General features: G+C 46.6%; 1 protein-coding gene across 5 annotated transcripts in view; it reads left to right on the plus strand.

The window, feature by feature from the left end:
* The first annotated feature begins 2,337 nt into the window (after positions 1-2,337).
* LOC119373907 (uncharacterized) overlaps positions 2,338-19,508 on the plus strand; it is a 74,646-nt gene continuing 57,475 nt past the window's right edge. For all 5 annotated transcript variants that reach the window (XR_005180010.2, XR_005180011.2, XR_005180012.2 and 2 more), the window contains exon 1: positions 2,338-2,494. Coding sequence is in view for 2 of the 5 variants with exons in the window: in XM_037643969.2 (XP_037499897.1) it covers positions 2,381-2,494 (114 nt within the window). In the remaining 3 variants the exon portion in view is untranslated. The remainder of the gene's footprint in view (positions 2,495-19,508) is intronic.

Below are 19,508 nucleotides of genomic sequence, written 5' to 3' on the forward strand. Positions count from 1 at the left end.
ACCCACTCCTGCTTATGACTTCACTTTGAAGCCAGCAGAAACCCTGTACATAAATAAAAAATAAATAAACAAATTGCACACGCTCACCGAGAACAGTGGAAAATGCACCGATAAATGTTTTTTTATTGCACAAATAGCCGCGTATCCGCCTCTCTTCGATATTCTAAAACACTCTTTACGAGCTGAATTGGGGGTACTGCAACAGAGAATAAGTCGCCAAGCTATTCAGAACAGTTGAAGCTTTGACGAAAGAAATGGTTGGAACATGCGGCCAACCCGTCGTCTAGCCCCTTGAGAAGCGAAACTTTAGAGAAGCTGAAAGCATCGAAAGCCATAAACTTGTAGTCAAAGACCGCCACCTCGCGGCACGCAAGGCAGTCCCCTGACTTACATTTTGCCAGAATGTCGTTAGGGGACGCTCGAGTACCTCCTGACTGTACATCAATTGAGGAGAACACACGAGTTACAGGACGGACATACGGAATGACGCTCAATGTGCACTTGGCATTCCTTGGCATTATTGTCTGTTAGTTCTCATTAATATTGTGTATAACAAAGAAAACGAGCCCTTGAAATTAACACTTCTTTCCTTCATTCATAGCGAGGGTCTCGTTCTGGCAGACTTGATGCTTTCAGGTAGTATGCGAGGGATTATTGGTCAGCTGCCCGCTCGTAATAAGTTCACGTGCTACGTGACGCCAACAGGCAAAAAAGAGTGTTCCACACTCGCCGTCGTGGCTGCTGGCGGCCCTGACTGACGCTCCCACGTTTAAATGCACATATATACACTATAAAGTGGACGGGGGGATGGCCGCCGCGGTAGCTCAGTTGGTAGAGCATCGGACGCGTTATTCGAAGGTCGCAGGTTCGGTCCCTGCCCGCGGCAAGCTATCTTTTCGTCCACTTTTCTTTCTTCACAATTACCTTACATTTACTACTAAAGACATCCCCTATACTTTCCTTGGCATTATTGTCTGTTAGTTCTCATTAATATTGTGTATAACAAAGAAAACGAGCCCTTGAAATTAACACTTCTTTCCTTCGCTCAATGTGCACATTACTCGTGGGTATAAAACCAAGAAAAATACAGAGAATGTTGCCGCTCATTCGTTGGGAAGACACTGAGCTTAGGATGTATAACTTAGTGGAAACCCATGCCGAAAACTGCCAAAAATACGCCATGTTGCCATTCCGAATTTTCGGTCGCCGTGGGCCTCTCAAATTCGCCAATTTGGCGAAAAGTAGCCATCATTGGCAACCCTGTCCAGAAACGCGGAAAATAGAGCGATGCCATGCCGTTGATAGCGACGAAGCAGCTGGTGCGGTCGACCTTGCGTGTCCAATCGAGAGGGGCAAAAGCTGCCCCATAAACAACGCAAAATTTGTTTTCCAGCTAAGAAATGCTGCTACTATTAGTAGTTGTGATATAAATCCATGTCACGCATTTGTAAGCTGTGTACAATTCGTGAGTACAGAAGAAAGTAAACTGGTGGTTCTCATTTTCCGTCTTCTCTAAAGGAATGTGGACTATAAAGATCGATCACATAATTAGCAACCATACAGAGTAGAAAGATCTTCTCCAACATCAACTATGTAGCAAAATGCGATAACACATGCCAAAGACTGTACCCCTATAGTGTACGGCGCCCGAGTATTCATTTCACGCGCTATTATTCGTCGGTGTGACTTCATTATTAAAATCCCGGTTACCTCTTTCTGCACCGATGAATGTGATTCATTTACCTTCTTATAGCTTCCTAAGTGCCTGCGCTGGTACAATATATCAAATGAAGCTACGAAGCGCATCGCTCATCAGAAAGCCTGCTGTGCTGCAAACCGGTCTTCTTTAAACTGCCACGGGACACTTTTTTTGTTGGAAATAGAGAGTAAACAAAGGATATTCGCATTCAATGCTGTAGTTTTGCTTTTTATTGTGTTCTATGGTTGATTCGACCACTTCAGTCTCTAACAAATACCATCATGCTCTTGAATAAAAGCTGCCATATACAGCTATTGACAGAAAGAGATTACATTGCTTAGGCTATGTCTGAGAGAGGAGAGAAGCATGATTAATGGCTTACGTTTAAACATTTTACAAAGTATTCCTTCATGATAATTATAAAACTTCGCTTTTCTCTCCGTATAGGCATTGGGCAAGCAATTTTGTCTATTCCGACGTACCCTTTTGGAAGAGGCTGCGTATGTGCTCTGTTAACGAAGCACTACATTTTAGGCTGGCAAACAATGTAGTATTGTAGGCCCTCAAAACCGCAGCCGGAACTCCATTTTCTTGTCAAGTTGTACTGTGGTTTCCATGCGCTGTAGTAATATAAAGCACTGCGCTATATCGCCTCTGCTTTGCAACGTTTTCACGCAAACTATGCTGCACTACGTTTTATCAGCAACAGTCCTCTTATTCCTTCCAATAATAGCCGCGGATTCAAAAGGCGTTCGTGGAAAGCCGCGCATTCCCCGCTCTCAGGACATCAGAAAGGTAAAGACAGTACTTATTTTGGGGTGTGGGTGAATAATGTCAATTATATTAACAAAGAAACAGGCCTGTAAATCATCATCATCATAATCACTGACTGCGGCCACTGCAGGGCAAAGGCGTCTCCCATGTTCCACCAAACAACGCGGTTCTGTGCTTGCTGTGGTCACGTTATGCCCGCAAACTTCTCTTATTCTCATGTAAATACCAGTCCTGAAAAGAAGTAAATATTGTTTGCGAACTACGGGCGAGTGCACGCAAGTATTTCTTCGCCAGTAGCCATGTTCTGGCAAAATAGTTCAAGATATTCCAATATTCTGGCACATGAGATTACTTCACTGGCAATTTTAGGTTTCTGAAACCTTATTTCGAATGATTTGTTGTGATATTGCTCCTTCGATTTTCATAGGCATACTTGCACAGGTGCACATTTAATTGCAACTTGGCAGTTCTATTTTTACAGTGCATGAAAAACCTCCGATGAGAGTTCCATACAATGGGTTCTTGCCTGCATTTTTTTTTGCACATATTACTCTTATATGTGCGCAATAGGGGATACTATTTTTAGATTGATCACACTTGCTGTACAAACATATTGACGTAGAGATATTTATTACTTAACCTATGGTGCATAGATCCCTCGCTTGGTAGATGAAAGGTAGCATGCAACAACTTGCATTGGATACCTACCAGTACCAATACGCACCATATGGGTAGTGTATATGTGTGTTTGCTAATATCTCAGGAATCGTTCGATATGCTGTTCCTAAATAGTGCATACTTTGTTTTCGTAGCTTCAGAAGTCCTACTTCCGAAGTGCAAGAAATCGCCACGTCAGTTTCTTCTCGTGGCCATTGTTTATTGGCTTTTGTTACTTGCGCCTGCAATTTCTTTACTCGAAAGAACAATGAAAAATTAAAAAATGCCAAATGGTGTTTCTTGCGGTGTTGGGCGCACGTGGTTATTTTGAAACAAATTTAACTAAGACACAGACATGTAATTTCCAACTGGGCATTTTTTTTTTCTTGTGAGTGACTACAAGACATTTGATAAATCCAGTTTCTCGGCTTTTACGAGCCAAAATGACGATATTGTCGCGTGGTCGTGACGGTGAAGAAGACTCGAGCAGTACTCGGAAATAAGTATCTCTTTATTTGGCCGAATATGTGGCCGGGAAACGGAAAGTCAAAGTGCAAGCAAGGCATACTGTTTAATGTTACCGGCGAACAGAGCGTCGGCCGTCGATAATCTGATCTGCGGTAAAGCGCGTCGGCATTTATACCATTATTTCCGCATTAATACATGCGGCATTGAATATCCCAGCCTCTTCGGTGGTGGCCGCGTTAGTTGCATAATGAAGTCAACTGTTCGCGTTTGCGCGCTCAAGCCTATAAGAAGATTCTGAAAAAATCACAGTTTCGCTGCAAGGGCGAAGCAATGAATGCGATAGCAAGAAACTAATGCTATACGAAGTGAGGCTCGCCAATGGATACTCTCAGTTTGAACAATGCTCCTGTTACGAAGGCGGCCGAAGCAGCGAAGGAAACTAGCGCGCTTCAAGTGTCGAGCTGTGACACTTGATAGTTCGCGCTCATCTTCTGTTTGTTCGTTTAGCGGCGTCGTTTAGCGGCGCTCCGTAGCATGAGCGCGGACATCACGGTTAAAGCTTGAAACATCCCTCTTGCCCTCACCACGAGAAAACCGCGCGAGGAGACAGCGGACGGCCAAGGTTCTCCTTGCGCAAATATAAGAAGAAGCGAGCGAGCTCGCCGACGACTTTTAAATGCGCTCGTCGCGCTCCTAGCGCCATCTCGCTGGTAATGAAGAAACGCTTATGAGCGTCGGCCACCTCTGAGTCCGTCCAGCAGCAAAGGGTGTGTATATAACGCTCGCCGTTAGCTATGCGGAGGACCTGCGTTCCGTGGCGTAGTGGCTAGCGCCACTCGCTGCGGAGTAAGAGGTCCCTGGTTCGAATCCGCGCTTCGGAAGCATTTTTCTGAAGTATTTTTCTTTGGGGCTTATATATATATATATATATATATATATATATATATATATATATATATATATATATATATATATATATATATACACATACTTATACATATACGGTGCATGACGGCGACGGGGGCGGACATTTTCCAGCCGAGACTGTCCATATAATTGCTATCGCAATAATAATCTTGAAGATTCCCAGACATTCCGGCGCGGTTTGCGCAAGACGGTGATTATACGTGTAGGGGATCGTTTACATAAATATAGCAAAGGAAGCGTGCGTGGCATTACCGCCCTCTCAAAAAGCTTTATCTCGATGCTTGTGACAGAAGAGGAAAGAAGAAGGCATATACAAACAAATCACATTAACAAAGCAAAATGTAGAGTCCACAGGTTCGCTCACACGTAAAAAAATGGTTTAAAGGAGTGGTGACACAAAAATTCGGACACAATTTGACTGTTGAATCACACTAATGGGTGCATATAGGTACCATCTGTACAATATCAGCCACAAATACAGCCTAAAAGGTATTTTAATTGAGTTTTGAAGTTCACGAAAGTGGCAGATCGGAAATAGAAGCAAAAGACGATGCGGTCACCGAGTTGATACCACGTACGTCACGAGTTCTGGCCGGGTTACCGGAGGCGCGTACGAGACAGACAACGCTGGTAGCGACACCTGATGATGCATATCCTTACCAAAGACCTACAATATAACATCGCAGTGATTTACCCGCTTACTGATTCTATGTAAAGCATTTGCAGTGAGATAATTAGCAACTCACAGTATTCTCATTGCTTTTTTCTCGACAAGAACTACAACGCGACGGAAAAAATTGAAAAACAATTATTGTAGTTGGACAAAACGCCACAAGATGACGCTACGGGCTCCGCAGTTGTACGCAGTTGCTGCTACTGCTGCAGCCGTCGACAGCTCTGGTAACCAGGTACCCGCAAACGATAGGAAGTCTAGAGACGAACTAAAGCTCTCTGCTGCCGGGATCATATTGCGTAGTAGGGTGTGTTCAGATAAGGACAGACCAAGGGGGGTCCCGGCTATTTTTTGTTTTGCACGAAATTTTTATATGAGCTGGGCAAATGTCTCTATAGAAAGGAATGAACCTTCGTTTTGCGGAAATTATCACGGATGTTTAGGAAAAAATTCGCGTTTCACAACAGGTGGAAAAAGGCAATTCTGCAACTTTCAGATTTCACAATTTTGGAGGCCTATCACTAAAAACTTAACGCATTCTGGACATCAGTGTTAATTTTTCGTAAATCTTCAGCAATAGTACTATCGGCCTACGGAAATTTATATTTGTCTGACTGACAGCACATTTTTGAAAAATTGCCAAACTTTGATTTTTGAGCGGCTGCCTCTGGCTGACCCCAAATTCAAGGGTCTTTTTTCACAGTTTTCGCTAAAGCGCTGAAGCTGAAAATATTTCTCACAAGTCTACGAATGGTTTTTCGCTAATTAAGCAAAACGTTATGCGACTACACTGCATATTTATTTCGTTATAAAATCCCAAAAATGCCATAATTCCAAAACTAGCGAAAATTGCAACATTTTAGGGTCGTTTTAAAAAAAATAATCATCACCGATTTTTATGAAAATGATGAACTATATCCGGCCATGACTGCTAAATATTGTGCTGCAAAAATATGTTGCATTATTTTGTTTTAAGTGAGAAAATTGAGCTTATTTTAATACCCATGTATGGTCTTAACATCAATGTGTGGCGTTCTTATAATAAAATAAATTTAATAGATATATTTAGATCGTAGCTCGCTTTTCTGGTTTTAATAATGACGATTGACCCAGCTTGTGTCTTTTTGACCGTTTTGAGTCACAGAAAAGCTGAGCTTGAATTTTCAGAGCTCCTCTGTCTGTGTCCCTACTAGTACATTGAGGCAGCCGGCACCCGAGAGCGCGTACAAATGAAAGCTCGTGGTGTAGAGTGCAAATCTTTCTGCACGTCAACCATTTTAGTTCACATCATACCACGTATCTAACGCAAAAGAGATTTAACTAGTATTTCCCTAACAGTACGGGAAAATGTTATTGTTGCGTTAGTGTGCCTAGACCCAATTGCTCGCTGCTGGGTGGTAGAGAAAGGGGGCCCGAAATGTGAGGTTCGCGTTTGTTTGTTTAAGGAAAATGATTACAACTTGCCCTAAGACTACTTGAGGGCCATATTTCGATGAAAATCCTGCAAAAATATCTTCCTATACTTTATTAATAAAAAAAAGCCTTCGTGTTACCATCTTCAACTGCGTACTTACCCTGATTTTCTTCAATCAAGCAACAAAATTTATGGACTAGAGTTGGTTACAATAATGTACAGGTGGCTCGACCATTACCATTGTATCGGAATATTAAGACCGTTGCGGTCCTAATATTTCGACGAATTTATCATTCGCAGAAACGGGTTGAGGTGGTGGGAATGAGGGAGTTACGAATCTACAAGAAGCACACGTTCATGTTGCGCATTAAATAGTTTATTCACGTCACCTAGAATGAGTAATATTCATTCGGGCAATCAAATTTTGCACACTGCAGATTCACAACTCCTTCCACTCTGTGTCTGCGCACCGTGCTACGTACAGGAAATTCCCTTGGTCCGATTTCATGTGTTTGCACATGTGGGTTGCCTGAATACCTTGAACCCGTGTGGCAAGTTTCCATTCCTCCTTCTTCAGTTCTCTGAAGGCTTCCACTTCACTCTTCTCCATATGCAGTAAGAAAACCTTTTTAAGTTTACTGGCTACAATAGTAACGAAATCACTTGCGCACTGAATGACCTCGGTGGCGGGTGAACGCAGGTTATGTAGTGTGGCTTGGTGTTTCACAAGGCCACCGACGCCGTCGCAGGCGTTTTTGCCGTGCCCCGTTGCCGAAAAAAGCCACTTGGTTGTCTGAAGCTGACTGCATTGCAATTCGTGCATTTGGAAGCGGTTCTTAAAATGGGCAGCTGCTCCATCACTCACAAGTGTTAGTTTCGTGTAAATTGGAGCATAATCTTCAATGTGATCCTTGATTTTTCTCAGGGCCTAACAAGCATGTGCAGAGTCGTGGCAAACGACATCGCTAATTATTGCGTAGTTCCATGTCGACTTTCTTGTCGATACAACGCAAGTAAAGATGCTAACTTGCGTACTTTGCCAATGGTAAGATTGTACTTCGTTTGAGAGTACGATGGACCAATTTTCAGCAAAGTCAAAGTGGAAAACAATGGAACCCTTTTCACAACACTGTTTTTCCTCGTGTATGGCATTTGCTTGCGTGCGCCTGAGGTAGTTATGAGGGATCGATTTCATGGTCACATTTTGAAATTCCTTTAGGAATGCTGGAGGCATCATGGTCTTCTTTATTATTTCACCTCATTCCCAATTAAGTAGCAAATACAATTTCTTCGTCCGGTGCTATGCCAAGAGTTCCCAGGCTGAGACCATTCTTCACAGGACATTGTTCGCACTCGCCTAAAAAGCATTTGGTGCTAGGCTGCGTGCACACACAGAGCGCCTGCACATCATCAGTCGACATCAAAGACCCCGACGCATTTTTGATCCCAATAAGGCATAGTTTGAAATTTGCACAATATGCCCATACACACCCCTCCCGATGCGGTGAGCATTTGACCCATTCTGGGCGCAAAGATCTGAATTTTGTCAGACCAACCGCTGACAGCGGATTAGCAAGTTTGTAGACTGAGTATGTCTCTCGTAGCGACCGCGTCATGAAACGCTTCGAAATGAATTCGGCTTTTCCATCGATGCGCACGCGCACCACATCTTTCTTGTTTGGACTCTGTCTTGAACAGTCCAGCTCATCTTTTGTGTAGTATTCAAGGATTTTGTTGGTGTCTGCTTCACTCAATTTTTCTCTGCATTACGGCTCCAAAAGGCTCCACACACCTTGTTCTGCAGCTATCTTCCTGGCCTTTAGAATCGCGTGCTTCGTTGCCTCTGGAATGAAGCGTTGCACCTGTTTTATTCTTAGGCTCAGATGTATCAAGGATAGCAGACGGCAGCGCTCTCGAAAAGATGTGCACTTGATGTACGCTGTGTGTAGGTTTTTCTTCCAGCTGGCACAGGCGCAGCAACTGAATTGTGATGGAATGTCTTTAATGCCGTATGCTGTGCGAAATCCGCATCGAATGTTTCTTACAACAGCTCTAGTAATTTCATCTGCTTTGCGCTTTGCGTACAAGAGTCTCTTCCCTTTCTTTACACTCAGAGGAGGCTGTAGTGACGACACTGCTGATGGGGCACCAACGACTGCCTTAATGCTTTCCATAACTTCCTCTGTAGTTTGGAAACCCTGATTGGACTGACTGGATTCCTCTTCCATATGCTCAATGTCTTCCTTAAAGTTCCTAAAGCAATTCTGGCACACAAAGTGCGATTCATGCACTCTGAGCGCTGTGTCAGCTTCCAACACTTTCTTTAGATTGTCAATTCCCAAGACTTTGACACTGCGGAAATTCCTTTGAAACCTGATCTTCCGCTTGTGTCTCTTTAAGTAGTCGGCGCAGCAATTTCGTTCAGGAAACTTCGCCATCAGAACTGTGCCACAGTGCGGTCTCTCGGTGACACAGTAGTTTACAGTGAGTATAAGGTACACTCACTTTGGGGTGAAGGTGGCGTCCAAGGAAGTTCTTAGTGCAATAACGAAAGTTCAGGATCCGGATCGCAGCTGATGTCTTGACACCAGGGTTTACTTGAAGAAAGCTGCTTGCAGTGGGCTTCTTACACACTGCGCAATCTCTATCTTATCTGCTTACGAGATAACTTATTATTAATAATAGAGGACGACACGAGAGTAACTACAATGTGATGAAAAAACTGTATCATTGACACACGTAGAAAACAACACGACTTCTTCGTTCGAGTTCACTATCCAGACTGACATACGGCCCACACCCAAAAAGCTTCTTTTCAGGGGTGAGGGGAACGCTCTCTTCTGTCTGGGGCCGACCGTTGCAGGCTTACCGCGGTGCGTCTCGCATTTCACGACGGTCATGTGTTCTCTGTCACAGGTTCTCGGAGTGATTGCCTGTTATACGTACTTTTGTTTCCCTCTCTTGCGGGTGGCATTCAATTACGCTCTGGTCTTGCTGTACGCGCTCTCGCGTGCCTGCTGCCTCAATGTGCCGTAGTATGGATACAGACAGAGGAGGTCTGAAAAATTCAAGCTCAGCTTTTCTGTGACTTAAAACAGTCAAAAAGAACAAGCTGGGTCAATCGTCATTATTAAAACCAAAAAAGCGAGCTACGAACTAAATGTGTCTATTAAATTTATTTTATCATTAGAACGCCACACATTGATGCTAAGACCATACATGGGTATTAAAATAAGCTCAATCTTCTCACTTAAAACAAAATAATGCAACATATTTTTGCAGCACAATATTTAGCAGTCATGGTCGGGTATAGTTCATCATTTTCATAAAAATCGGTGATGATTATTTTTTTTAAAACGACCCTAAAATGTTGCAATTTTCGCTAGTTTTGGAATTATGGCATTTTTGGGATTTCATAACGAAATAAATATGCAGTGTAGTCGCATAACGTTTTGCTTAATTAGCGAAAAACCTTTCGTAGACTTGTGAGAAATATTTTCAGCTTCAGCGCTTTAGCGAAAACTACGAAAAAAGACCCTTGAATTTGGGGTCAGCCAGAGGCAGCCGCTCAAAAATCAAAGTTTGGCAATTTTTCAAAAACGTACTGTCAGTCACACAAATTTAAATTTCCGTAGGCCGATAGTGCTACTGCTGAAAATTTACGAAAAATTAACAGTGATGTCCACAATGCGTTAAGTTTTTAGTGATAGGCCTCCAAAGTTGTGAAATCTGAAAGTTGCAGAATTGCCTTTTTCCACCTGTTGTGAAACGCGAATTTTTTCCTAGAAATCCCTGACAATTTCTGCAAAACGAAGGTTCATTCCTTTCTATAGAGACATTTGCCCAGCTCATATAAAAATTTCATGCAAAACAAAAAATAGTCGGGACCCCCCTTGGTCTGTCCTTTATGAACACACCCAGTAGACAGATAACTGCTTCGACCCTCCGACGTGCCTACGTGGGATTGGTATGCCCTGAGAACGCGGCGTTGCCCGATATAAATACGAGTCAGTAAAGCGTACATCACGTCATTTGCATGTTACGCATAACACTGTTACAGAGTGCCAATGTTGTGATTTCAATGCTTCCTTCGTCACTTCTCATCCTGCTACTTTACGAATGATCGGAGCGAAAATGTTTCAGCACGTCTAATGCTGCCTGGCTGCCGAGCCTGGCGCCGAGCCTGGCGGAAAACGCCTGGCTGCCGAGCCTGGCGGAAAACGTCGCCTCAGTTGGACAACGACTACAAGAACAAAATCGCAGCTACCGGCGAGATTCGCAAAGTTAATCGAGCTTTTCTTACTGAATTTTACACTCCTGCCAGCTCTTTCGTCCATCGCCGCACTAGATAAGCAACGTAGTTTGACAATCAAGGAAACAAGCACTCGCAACTCTCAACACCTGCTCAACACAGCAAACGAAACAGCAGCACTGACAACATAGCAGAAGCTGGCCAGTGACGTCACTGGTTCTTGCGGTCTTGTTTACCAAGTAGACCATCTACGTCACGGGGCTACGGAGTGCTCTTCGAAATCGAAACTGCCTCCGGTCGTAACATACGAGCATATAATTAAACGTTTGTCTCCCGCTGGGGCAAATGAGTTTCGTTGCCGCTATTATCGAGTCAGTAGCCATTGATTAAGAGCAAAAAACAGAGGTTCACAAATTTTCTGTCACCACTCCTTTAAGGCGCACGATATGGTCGACTTCAGGTCGTGTGCGGCGTCGCTGGGAGTTCCTAATGCCGACCCGGAAAACCTCGTAGTCTAGAGCGCCGAGACGTCGAAGCACCTTGCATGGCTCGAAGTATCACCAAAGAAGTTCTTCGTTAATTGAGTCCCCGTCGGCGTATCGGCGTCCAGACCCAAACACGGTCGCCGGTCTGGTATTCTACGGGGCGGCGTCGAAGGTTGTAATGACGGCTGTCGGTCTATTGCTGGCTCATGATGCGCAGATGGACGAGACGTATGGCTTCTTTGGCGCGCTGAAGCTAGACGGTGACGTCGAGGTTTTCTTAGTCGCTGACGTTGGATAGCGTCGCGTCGAGCGTCGTCGCCGGGCTCCTTCCGTAGACGAACTTGTATGGCGTTATCTGCGTCGTTTCTTTCATGGCCGTTTTGTATGCGAAGGTCACGTACGGAAGGATGGTATTCCATGCCTTGTGTTCACCGTCGACGTACATTGCCAGCATGTCAGCGATGGTCCTATTTAAACGCTTAGTGAGACCATTGGTCTGTGGGTGGTAAGGTGTGATCCAGCGGTGGCTTGTTTGGCTGTATTTCAAGATCGCGTGAGTAAGGTCAGCAGTAAAGCCCGTACCTCTATCGGTATTTGAGGACTTCTGGGGCACTATGACGCAGGACGTTGTTCTCAACGAAGAACATGGCTACCTCGGCGGGGCTGCCTTAGGGCAGGGCCCTTGTTTCTGCGTTGGTGGTGAGGTAGTTGGTAGCTACGACGATTCACCTGTTTCCGACAGTCGGCGTTGCGAACGGCCCCATTAAGTCCATACCGATTTGATGGAACGGTCGGCAAGGTGGTTCGATGGGTTGCAGGAATCCCGCTGGCCTTGTCGTCGGTGTCTTGCGTCGCTGACAGTCCCTGCATGTACTTACGTAACGAGCCACGTCAGCGGTAGGTCGTGGCCAGTAGAGCGTGCAGGAAAAGCCGAGGTGGCCAGCCGTGGGGTCGTTGTGCAGGGCCTTCAAGTTAGGTAGCCAACAGAACGCGTGGTGGTCGCTCACAGGTGCGAAGGGCCTGCCATAGAGGTACGGGCGAGACTTTGATGTTGCCCAGATTGTGGCAAGGCACTCGTTTTCTGTTGTAGAATAGTTCGCTTCCACATTCGATAGCGACCGGCTAGCATAGCTGATAACCCTTTCCAGTCCGTCGGTCCTCTGCACAAAGACGGCGCCGAGTCGTACGCTGCTTGAGTCGGTGTCGGTTTCCGTATCGGCGTATTAGTCGAAATGCGCAAGTATCGAAGGCTTCTGCAGGCGTCGTTTGAGTTCTTCAATTGCCCTGACTTGCGCCGTTTCGCACCTATATTCCACGTCGGTCTTCATGAGGTGAGGTAGGGGTTCGGCGTTCCGAACCCCTGGCTGGAAGGTTAGCGATTTCAGCTGTTTTCCTTTGGTGGGGGCGAACTCCACATTTGCTAATGACATGGTCCAAGAACAGGAGCTCCTCATACGCACAGTAAAGCTTCAAGGCGCCGGAGGTGTTTGTCGGTGTTTCAGGCAAACACAACGACGTCATACAAGCACACAAGGCACGTCGGCCACTTCAAACGAGCCAGTACTGTATCCATAACGCGTTGGAAAGTCGCAGGCGCCGAGCAAGACCAAAAGGCATGACCTTGAACTCGAACAGGCCGTCTGACGTTATGAAGAGAGTCTTTTCTCGGTCTCTCTCGTGGACTTCCATTTGCCAGTAGCCGGTCTTGAGGTCCATCGATGAAAAGTAGTTCGCGTTGTGGAGTCCATCCAGGGTGTCGTCTATCCGTGGGAGAAGGTACACGTAGTTTTGCGTGACTTTGTTCAGGCGACTATAATTGAAGCAGAAACGTAGGGTGCCGTCCTTCTTCTTCACTAACACCATGGGAGACGCCCACAGACTCTTGGACGGCTGGACGATGTCGTCGCGTAGCATTTCATGGACTTCTTTCTTAACGGCTTCCCGTTCCCGCGTCAGCACTCTGACAGAGCAGTTGAGCATTTTCTTCCATTATTATGCGATGCTTAGCAAGGAACATTTGTCGGACCCGCGATGATGACGAGAAGCAGTCCTTATATTCCTGCAGAAGGCATCGAGACTGTTGCTGTTAGCAAGCGGAAATACACGGGTTTTCATTAAAGGTTCAGGTATTGGGGTCATCGTTGTAGCACCGTCAGCCCCTGAAAGGCAAACGCATCGCTGACGGCCAAGGTTTCTTCGATGCATGTGATCGTCGAGCGCCTGCTCAGGTGCCTGTATTCTTGGCTGAAGTTCGTTAGTATCACGCTTCGTTTTCTTTCATGCAACCTTTTGCGATGCAAATGTTATAGTCCTGCTGTAAACCTTGATCGCTCTCCATGACACCTTCGGTGTCTTCACCTTTTTCGGCGCCGACGGGAATTATGACGTTGGAGCGATGAGGAATAGGGACTTGATCCTTGAGCACGTTCAGGGCACGTTGACATGTATTCGTGTCCGGCGGTGTCGTTTTGTCCGACAATAGAATTATTGGCTTGGTTCTTAAGTCGATGACGGCACCGTTATGGTTTAAGAAGTCCATGCCAAGTATAAAATCCCTGGAGCAGTGTTGTAAGATTTCGAAGCTCGCAGGATAAGTGTGAATATTGATTCTGACTCTTGCTGTGCGGACTCCAGACGGTGTCATTAATGGCCTCCAGCAGTACACATTTCGGGGCCTTCCCATGCAGTCTTAACTTTCCTGAACTTCGCCGCAAGTGGCCCACTGATTACGGATAGTCAGCTCCAGCATGGACGAAACCTGTGACGCTGTGGCCGCCAGTAACAACATCGAGGTCGCTAGTTTGTCGTCTTGCGTTGCGGTTAGGTTGTGGCGTCGGATCACAGCTGCGGTGGTTTGTTCCACTCCTCGCATGGTGCGTCGTGAGGTATTCAGTCCACGAGGTTTCGTCGTCAGGAGTCCGTCTGATTCGTGTTGTGTTCTGAAGGTTTCGACGCGGCGTCGTCGCCAGCAGCGGAGGATCTTCGTACAGCAACCACACCTCCATCGGTTGCTGTCCTTAGTTTTGCAGATATGGGCTTGCAGAACGGCCCCAATTAAGGCCGCCGTACTGCTGTCGTCGCTGAGGGGACCGGTAGCGTCCAGGCGACGGCGAACGCGACGTACGTCGAGGTGTTAATTCAGTGGTGGCCAGCTAGTCGGCGTTGTTGCGTGGCAACTCACCACGCTGTGGAGGCGGTGTGTTGACGGCGAAGCCGCGGACGCCTATCTGGCGGTACTGGCAGCGGTGGTAGGTGTGGCCGGCTTCCCCGGAGTGGCAGCAGAGCGGTCGCTTGTGAGGGGTACGTCAAACGTTGGTTTTTCGGGGGGCGTAGCATTGCAGGCGGGCGGGATGGCTTCGAAGGTGGCGGCGGTGTCGGCCGACGGAACTGCGACGGCGCGGGGCTTTGGTGATTGTGCGTAATGACGACAGCATGGCGTGCAACGGCAGCATAGCTCATGACTTCCGGCTCAGTTTGCGGCGGTACAGCAACTCCAAGCGAATGCCGAAGTTTCTCGCGAACGACGCCGGCTATGGAATGCACCTGGGGTGGCGATGCAGGAAAAAAATCACAGCATATCCACGGGGTGAATGATGATGAGTGGGGCGAAGCTACGGAGGGAATCATCTGTAAACCGTGAAACTCTTCCGTGAAATGCGCCCAGTACATAATATAAAGAGTGTGAAACATCGTGTATATATTAAACATCAAACTTTTATTGTACTGTTGGTTTACGTGGTCCCTTCATTATCACTTGTGATCGGTGAAATGCAAGGAAGAAGTCCGCTCCCGAGCGAAAGAGCGCCAAGAGCGACCGCATCGACCGCATTCCCCGCTCACCCTGTGCGAATTAAAGGCAAGGCTAGAGGGAAGACAGGACGCGCGTTCCACGACGCGAGGTCGGTAGCATGCCCAACGAAAGCCAACGGAACGCGATCGTGCAAGTGCTCCGGCTTCGCATCGCCTCATGGTTCCATTTAGCGTCCCAAAACCAAACATATTGCTCAAGGTGTGCCTTGCGTTTTTCGTAGAAATAATTTCTTTATCATGTACATTAAGACGAAAAGTTTAAAGCTCACTAGAGTGTATCGCCCGCAAAGTATGTCTTTTAGTGTGATTTAACTCTCGTACGGCAGGGTCCTCGCGCCGTTGCCGGTCCACCTTGCCCGTTGACGATCGGGCGAGGTGGCTACATGCAACTACTACTACTACACTTTAAGAAAAACATCTGGCGTTCTTTCGTTCTGCTTTTACAAAACATCTGGCGTCTTTCGTTGGTTTATTTCATCAATCAACGGCGTTTTGAACAAAATTTTTATTGTTTAATCACGCACAGGAGAAATCTCACCAGGCACTACCTTGGAGGTAAACAATGGCTGCTAATGGCAATGAGAGACAGAAGAAGTCGGCTTTTAGCTAACGCTTACACTTCTACTTCTACTAACGTTTCCTACTGGAACATGCCAATGGCTGCTAATGGGGAATGAGAGACAGAAGAATTCGGCGTTTAGTTAACGCGCACGCTGCGAATTTTTTATTGTTCAACAACGCACAGGAGAAATCTCCCACCGGCACCACCTTGGAGGTCAAAGCGTAAGACTTGTTACTCACTACTACGACCACGACGACTACGAGGGACGAACGGGTGCCGCCTTAAGGAGCTTCGCCCCTAAAAATCACAGCATATCCCCGAAGTGAATGATGACGAGTGGGCATAGCTCCAGGGGATGATTAACCGTGAATCCCCCCGTCCATTGCCCACTCGACCATGCGAAGACGTGGCAACAGGTGTGTACAGTATATAGAAAGTTGTTCATTAATAACACTGCGTATACGGTATTGAGATGTGGCGGCGTTTTCCTTTCATAATGACCGCCTTATGATAGGCGAAATGTAAAGCCAAGGGCTCTTGTATGGGATCCAATCTGAAATTTCAGGAGACGAGGTCAATCCAAGTCCCTTTGGTCGACCCTGAATGAAGTGCGGAGCTGGGCGGCCTTGTTGGTTTCTCTTACGTTTTCTCTTTCTTTCCTCCTATCTTTTTCTCTTTGCGTTTTTCTATTTATTTATGATTTATTTCTATTTTTCTTCCTATTTTTTATTTCTTTCCCTCTATTTCTTGCTTGCTCCCTCTTTTGCACTTCTTATATATGGTTTTGCCTGCGCCCACTCATCATCATTCACTTCGTGGATATGTTGTGCTGTGATTCTGAAGTTTTCCTCATTCGTATCATCATCGAGGCGCTCGAAGAACAAGAGGAGGAAGACTTCTTTTTGGCGCGAACGGCGAGTGCTAGCGTGGCTACGATGGTGCGACAACGGACAAGGCTCGGCCCTAAGGAGCTTCGCCCCTAAACTCTTTCACAGCTCTTCACGCCCGACCGCCCTGATCGTCTGACGCAGGTCGTCGGTGCCCAGCGCATGTGCTTCCCCGTTGGTCGTCGTCGGCATGCGGCGGTTGTATTGTTGTATTGCCTCGTACGCATTTCTATGGTCTTTTCAATTGTTATGACCTCCGAAATGAACTCCGTGGCTCTCTTTGGCGGGTTGCGTACAACTTCGACAAACAGTTCTTGCTTCAGTCCCCGCATCAGGAAACGAAGCTTTTTTTTTTTTCGTCAGAAAAGCGGGGTCCGCTTGCCGGAACAATCGGGTCATTTCTTCGGTGTACATACCAATGCTTTCGTTTGGGAGCTGTACAGGGGGCTCGAACAAGGTTTCGGCTCCTTCCTTGTGGACGACGGCGCCGAAAGTGTCCAGACATGCGGCGGGAAAAACGTGCCGTAGTTTTGCTTCAATTGTCGAATTGTTGAAAACGGCAACCCATTCGTACATTTCCAGCCACCTCTCCGGATCTTCTAGCGATGACCCATAGAAGGTTGGTGGCTTCCGGCGCTGATGTAGCCGGACCGATGTAGGGGCCACTGGGGTGGTCATCGCTGCAGTCGAGGTCATAGCGCTAGGTTGCCTGGAATGGGTCAGTACTCTGTCCTGAGTCCTAGCTGCCGGCGGCTAGTTCGACGGTCCGGAATGTCTTTAGGTTCTTCCTCTTGACTACTTGGACTTGGATCCCGACTCCGTGTGGGTGTCCGGAACACGGACGAACCCGCACCTCCACCATATGTCACGTGGTCCTGACACTGAAGAAGGCTCCAGCTGAAATCGGTAATACGTAAGTCTTTATTTGGCTGAACATGTGGCCGGGAAACAGAACGTTATACTGCAAGCAAGGCACGCTGTATACTGATAGCGGTGAACAAAGCGTCGGCCGTCGATAAACTGATCTGCTGAAAGGCGCGTCTGCATTATACATGCGGCATCGAACATTCGAGCCTTATCGCTGGTGACCGCGTTAATTCCATAATGAACTCAACTGTTCGCGTTTTTTGCGCGCTCAAGCCTGTAAGATTCTGAAAAAATCTGGAATGTTCCCAGCCATTAGGGCGCGGTTTGCGCAAGACAGTGATTTTACGTGTAACGGACCAGTTACATTAAAATAGCAACAGAAGCGCGCGTGGCAATATAATCAGAAGACTGGCCGCAGTAGTGGATGCGGAATAAATTTCTACCACCTGGCATTATCTAACGCAGACTTAAATTAAGTACACGGGTTTTTGTTGCGTCTCCGTCCCATTCAATTGCCGCCGTGGCCGAGAATACCTGCTTTATGTGAACCATGTATATACTGACATTCCGTTTAAAATGTACTGATGGGCTAGTTGGTGGGCCATGATTCTCGATTGATTAGTGGTTTTACAGTGTGATTAGTGGTTTTACAGTGTGATGACAAGGATTTTGATTCCGCAGTATCTAACGTTATGGCCACATTTGCTTCGTGCCTCGCACCATTGTTACTAACGTACGAGCTGCCCATTAGCGGCTATATTAGGTTTTTAGACCTTGGTGTATACGTTTCGCCTGATCACATATGTTGGGCTTACGAACCAAGGGGCAACAAACCCGTCCTCCCTTACCAATCCGCGCACTCCAAACTTGTAAAGAGAGCAATTGCCAGATCATGCTTCCTTAGCGCCCTCCAGAAATCCTGTCCGCACAAAGGTGATGCCAGCTTCACCAACCAGGTGAGCCGCCTTAGGCGCTCTGGGTACCCGACGAACCTCTTGGTTTCGGTCGCAGAAGGCTTGCGAAAAAAGAAAACAGGTGCTGCCGCAAGCAGGAACCACCGGCGTACGGTGGTGATACCTTATGTGCACACCATTTCGCACAATCTGCGAAAGATAGGCCGGAAAGCCGGTGTCGACGTTGTGTTCTCGGCACCAGTGCGATTGTCGGGCCTGTGCAAAAAGGTCAATGACGCTAAGACGCACACGCAATCGTGTGAAATCAAGCACCGCAACCCCTACGTCGCATGCACAGAAGAGGTGATCTACAAGATCCCTCTGACCTGTAACAAGGTGTACATTGGTCAGACGGGCAGGTGCATAAACACACGGCTAACGGAACACAACCGCCACTTTGCAGCAAAAGATTCTGGGCATTTGGCCTTCCATTGTAGGGATTGTGGCTGTGCTCCCACTTTAACAGGTACGGAGATTGTGCGCAAGGAACGTAAGAAGGAAATCAGAGAGGTAATCGAGGCCATAGAAATTGACAAATGGAAAGATAAGTGTATCAGTTGCCCCTCGGTTGCGTTCTCTGAAAAAGCGCGCCGATATCTTTGTATGTAACCACATACTGTGTGGCAAAAAATTTTTTTATCAGAACCACGTGTTTTTTGTTTTTTGTTGTTGTTTTTTTTCTGTTGATTTTTTTGTTGTGCCTTTATTTGTGCGGTTTCCTCGGTCATCATCGTATCCACTGCTGTGAGGGCGCATGCGCGGGTTCACATACATAAGCCGGGTCTTTCGACAATAAATCACCAGTTGCAGTACAGCGCTTGTGTTTGCGTCTTTTTTTGTGTCCGTGTTCGTTGCCTTTGCGCTGCCTATTCGAGAATCATGACATTCCGTAACCTCGAAAAAAATTTGAAAGCGTCAGCTACGGTTATGCCTTTCACCCGCAGAAATGTAGAAGCTCAATACCGACTATGGTCAGTCTATTCGGGGTGGTAATGCAAAAGGCGTGCTCTTTTATTGTTTCTGATGAGTCTAATTTGCAGTGTGATGGAATCGGCCCATAAGTGAATATAAGTAACATAG

This window comes from Rhipicephalus sanguineus, chromosome 11 (assembly GCF_013339695.2).
Source record: "Rhipicephalus sanguineus isolate Rsan-2018 chromosome 11, BIME_Rsan_1.4, whole genome shotgun sequence".
NCBI classification, from domain to species: Eukaryota; Metazoa; Arthropoda; class Arachnida; order Ixodida; family Ixodidae; genus Rhipicephalus; species Rhipicephalus sanguineus.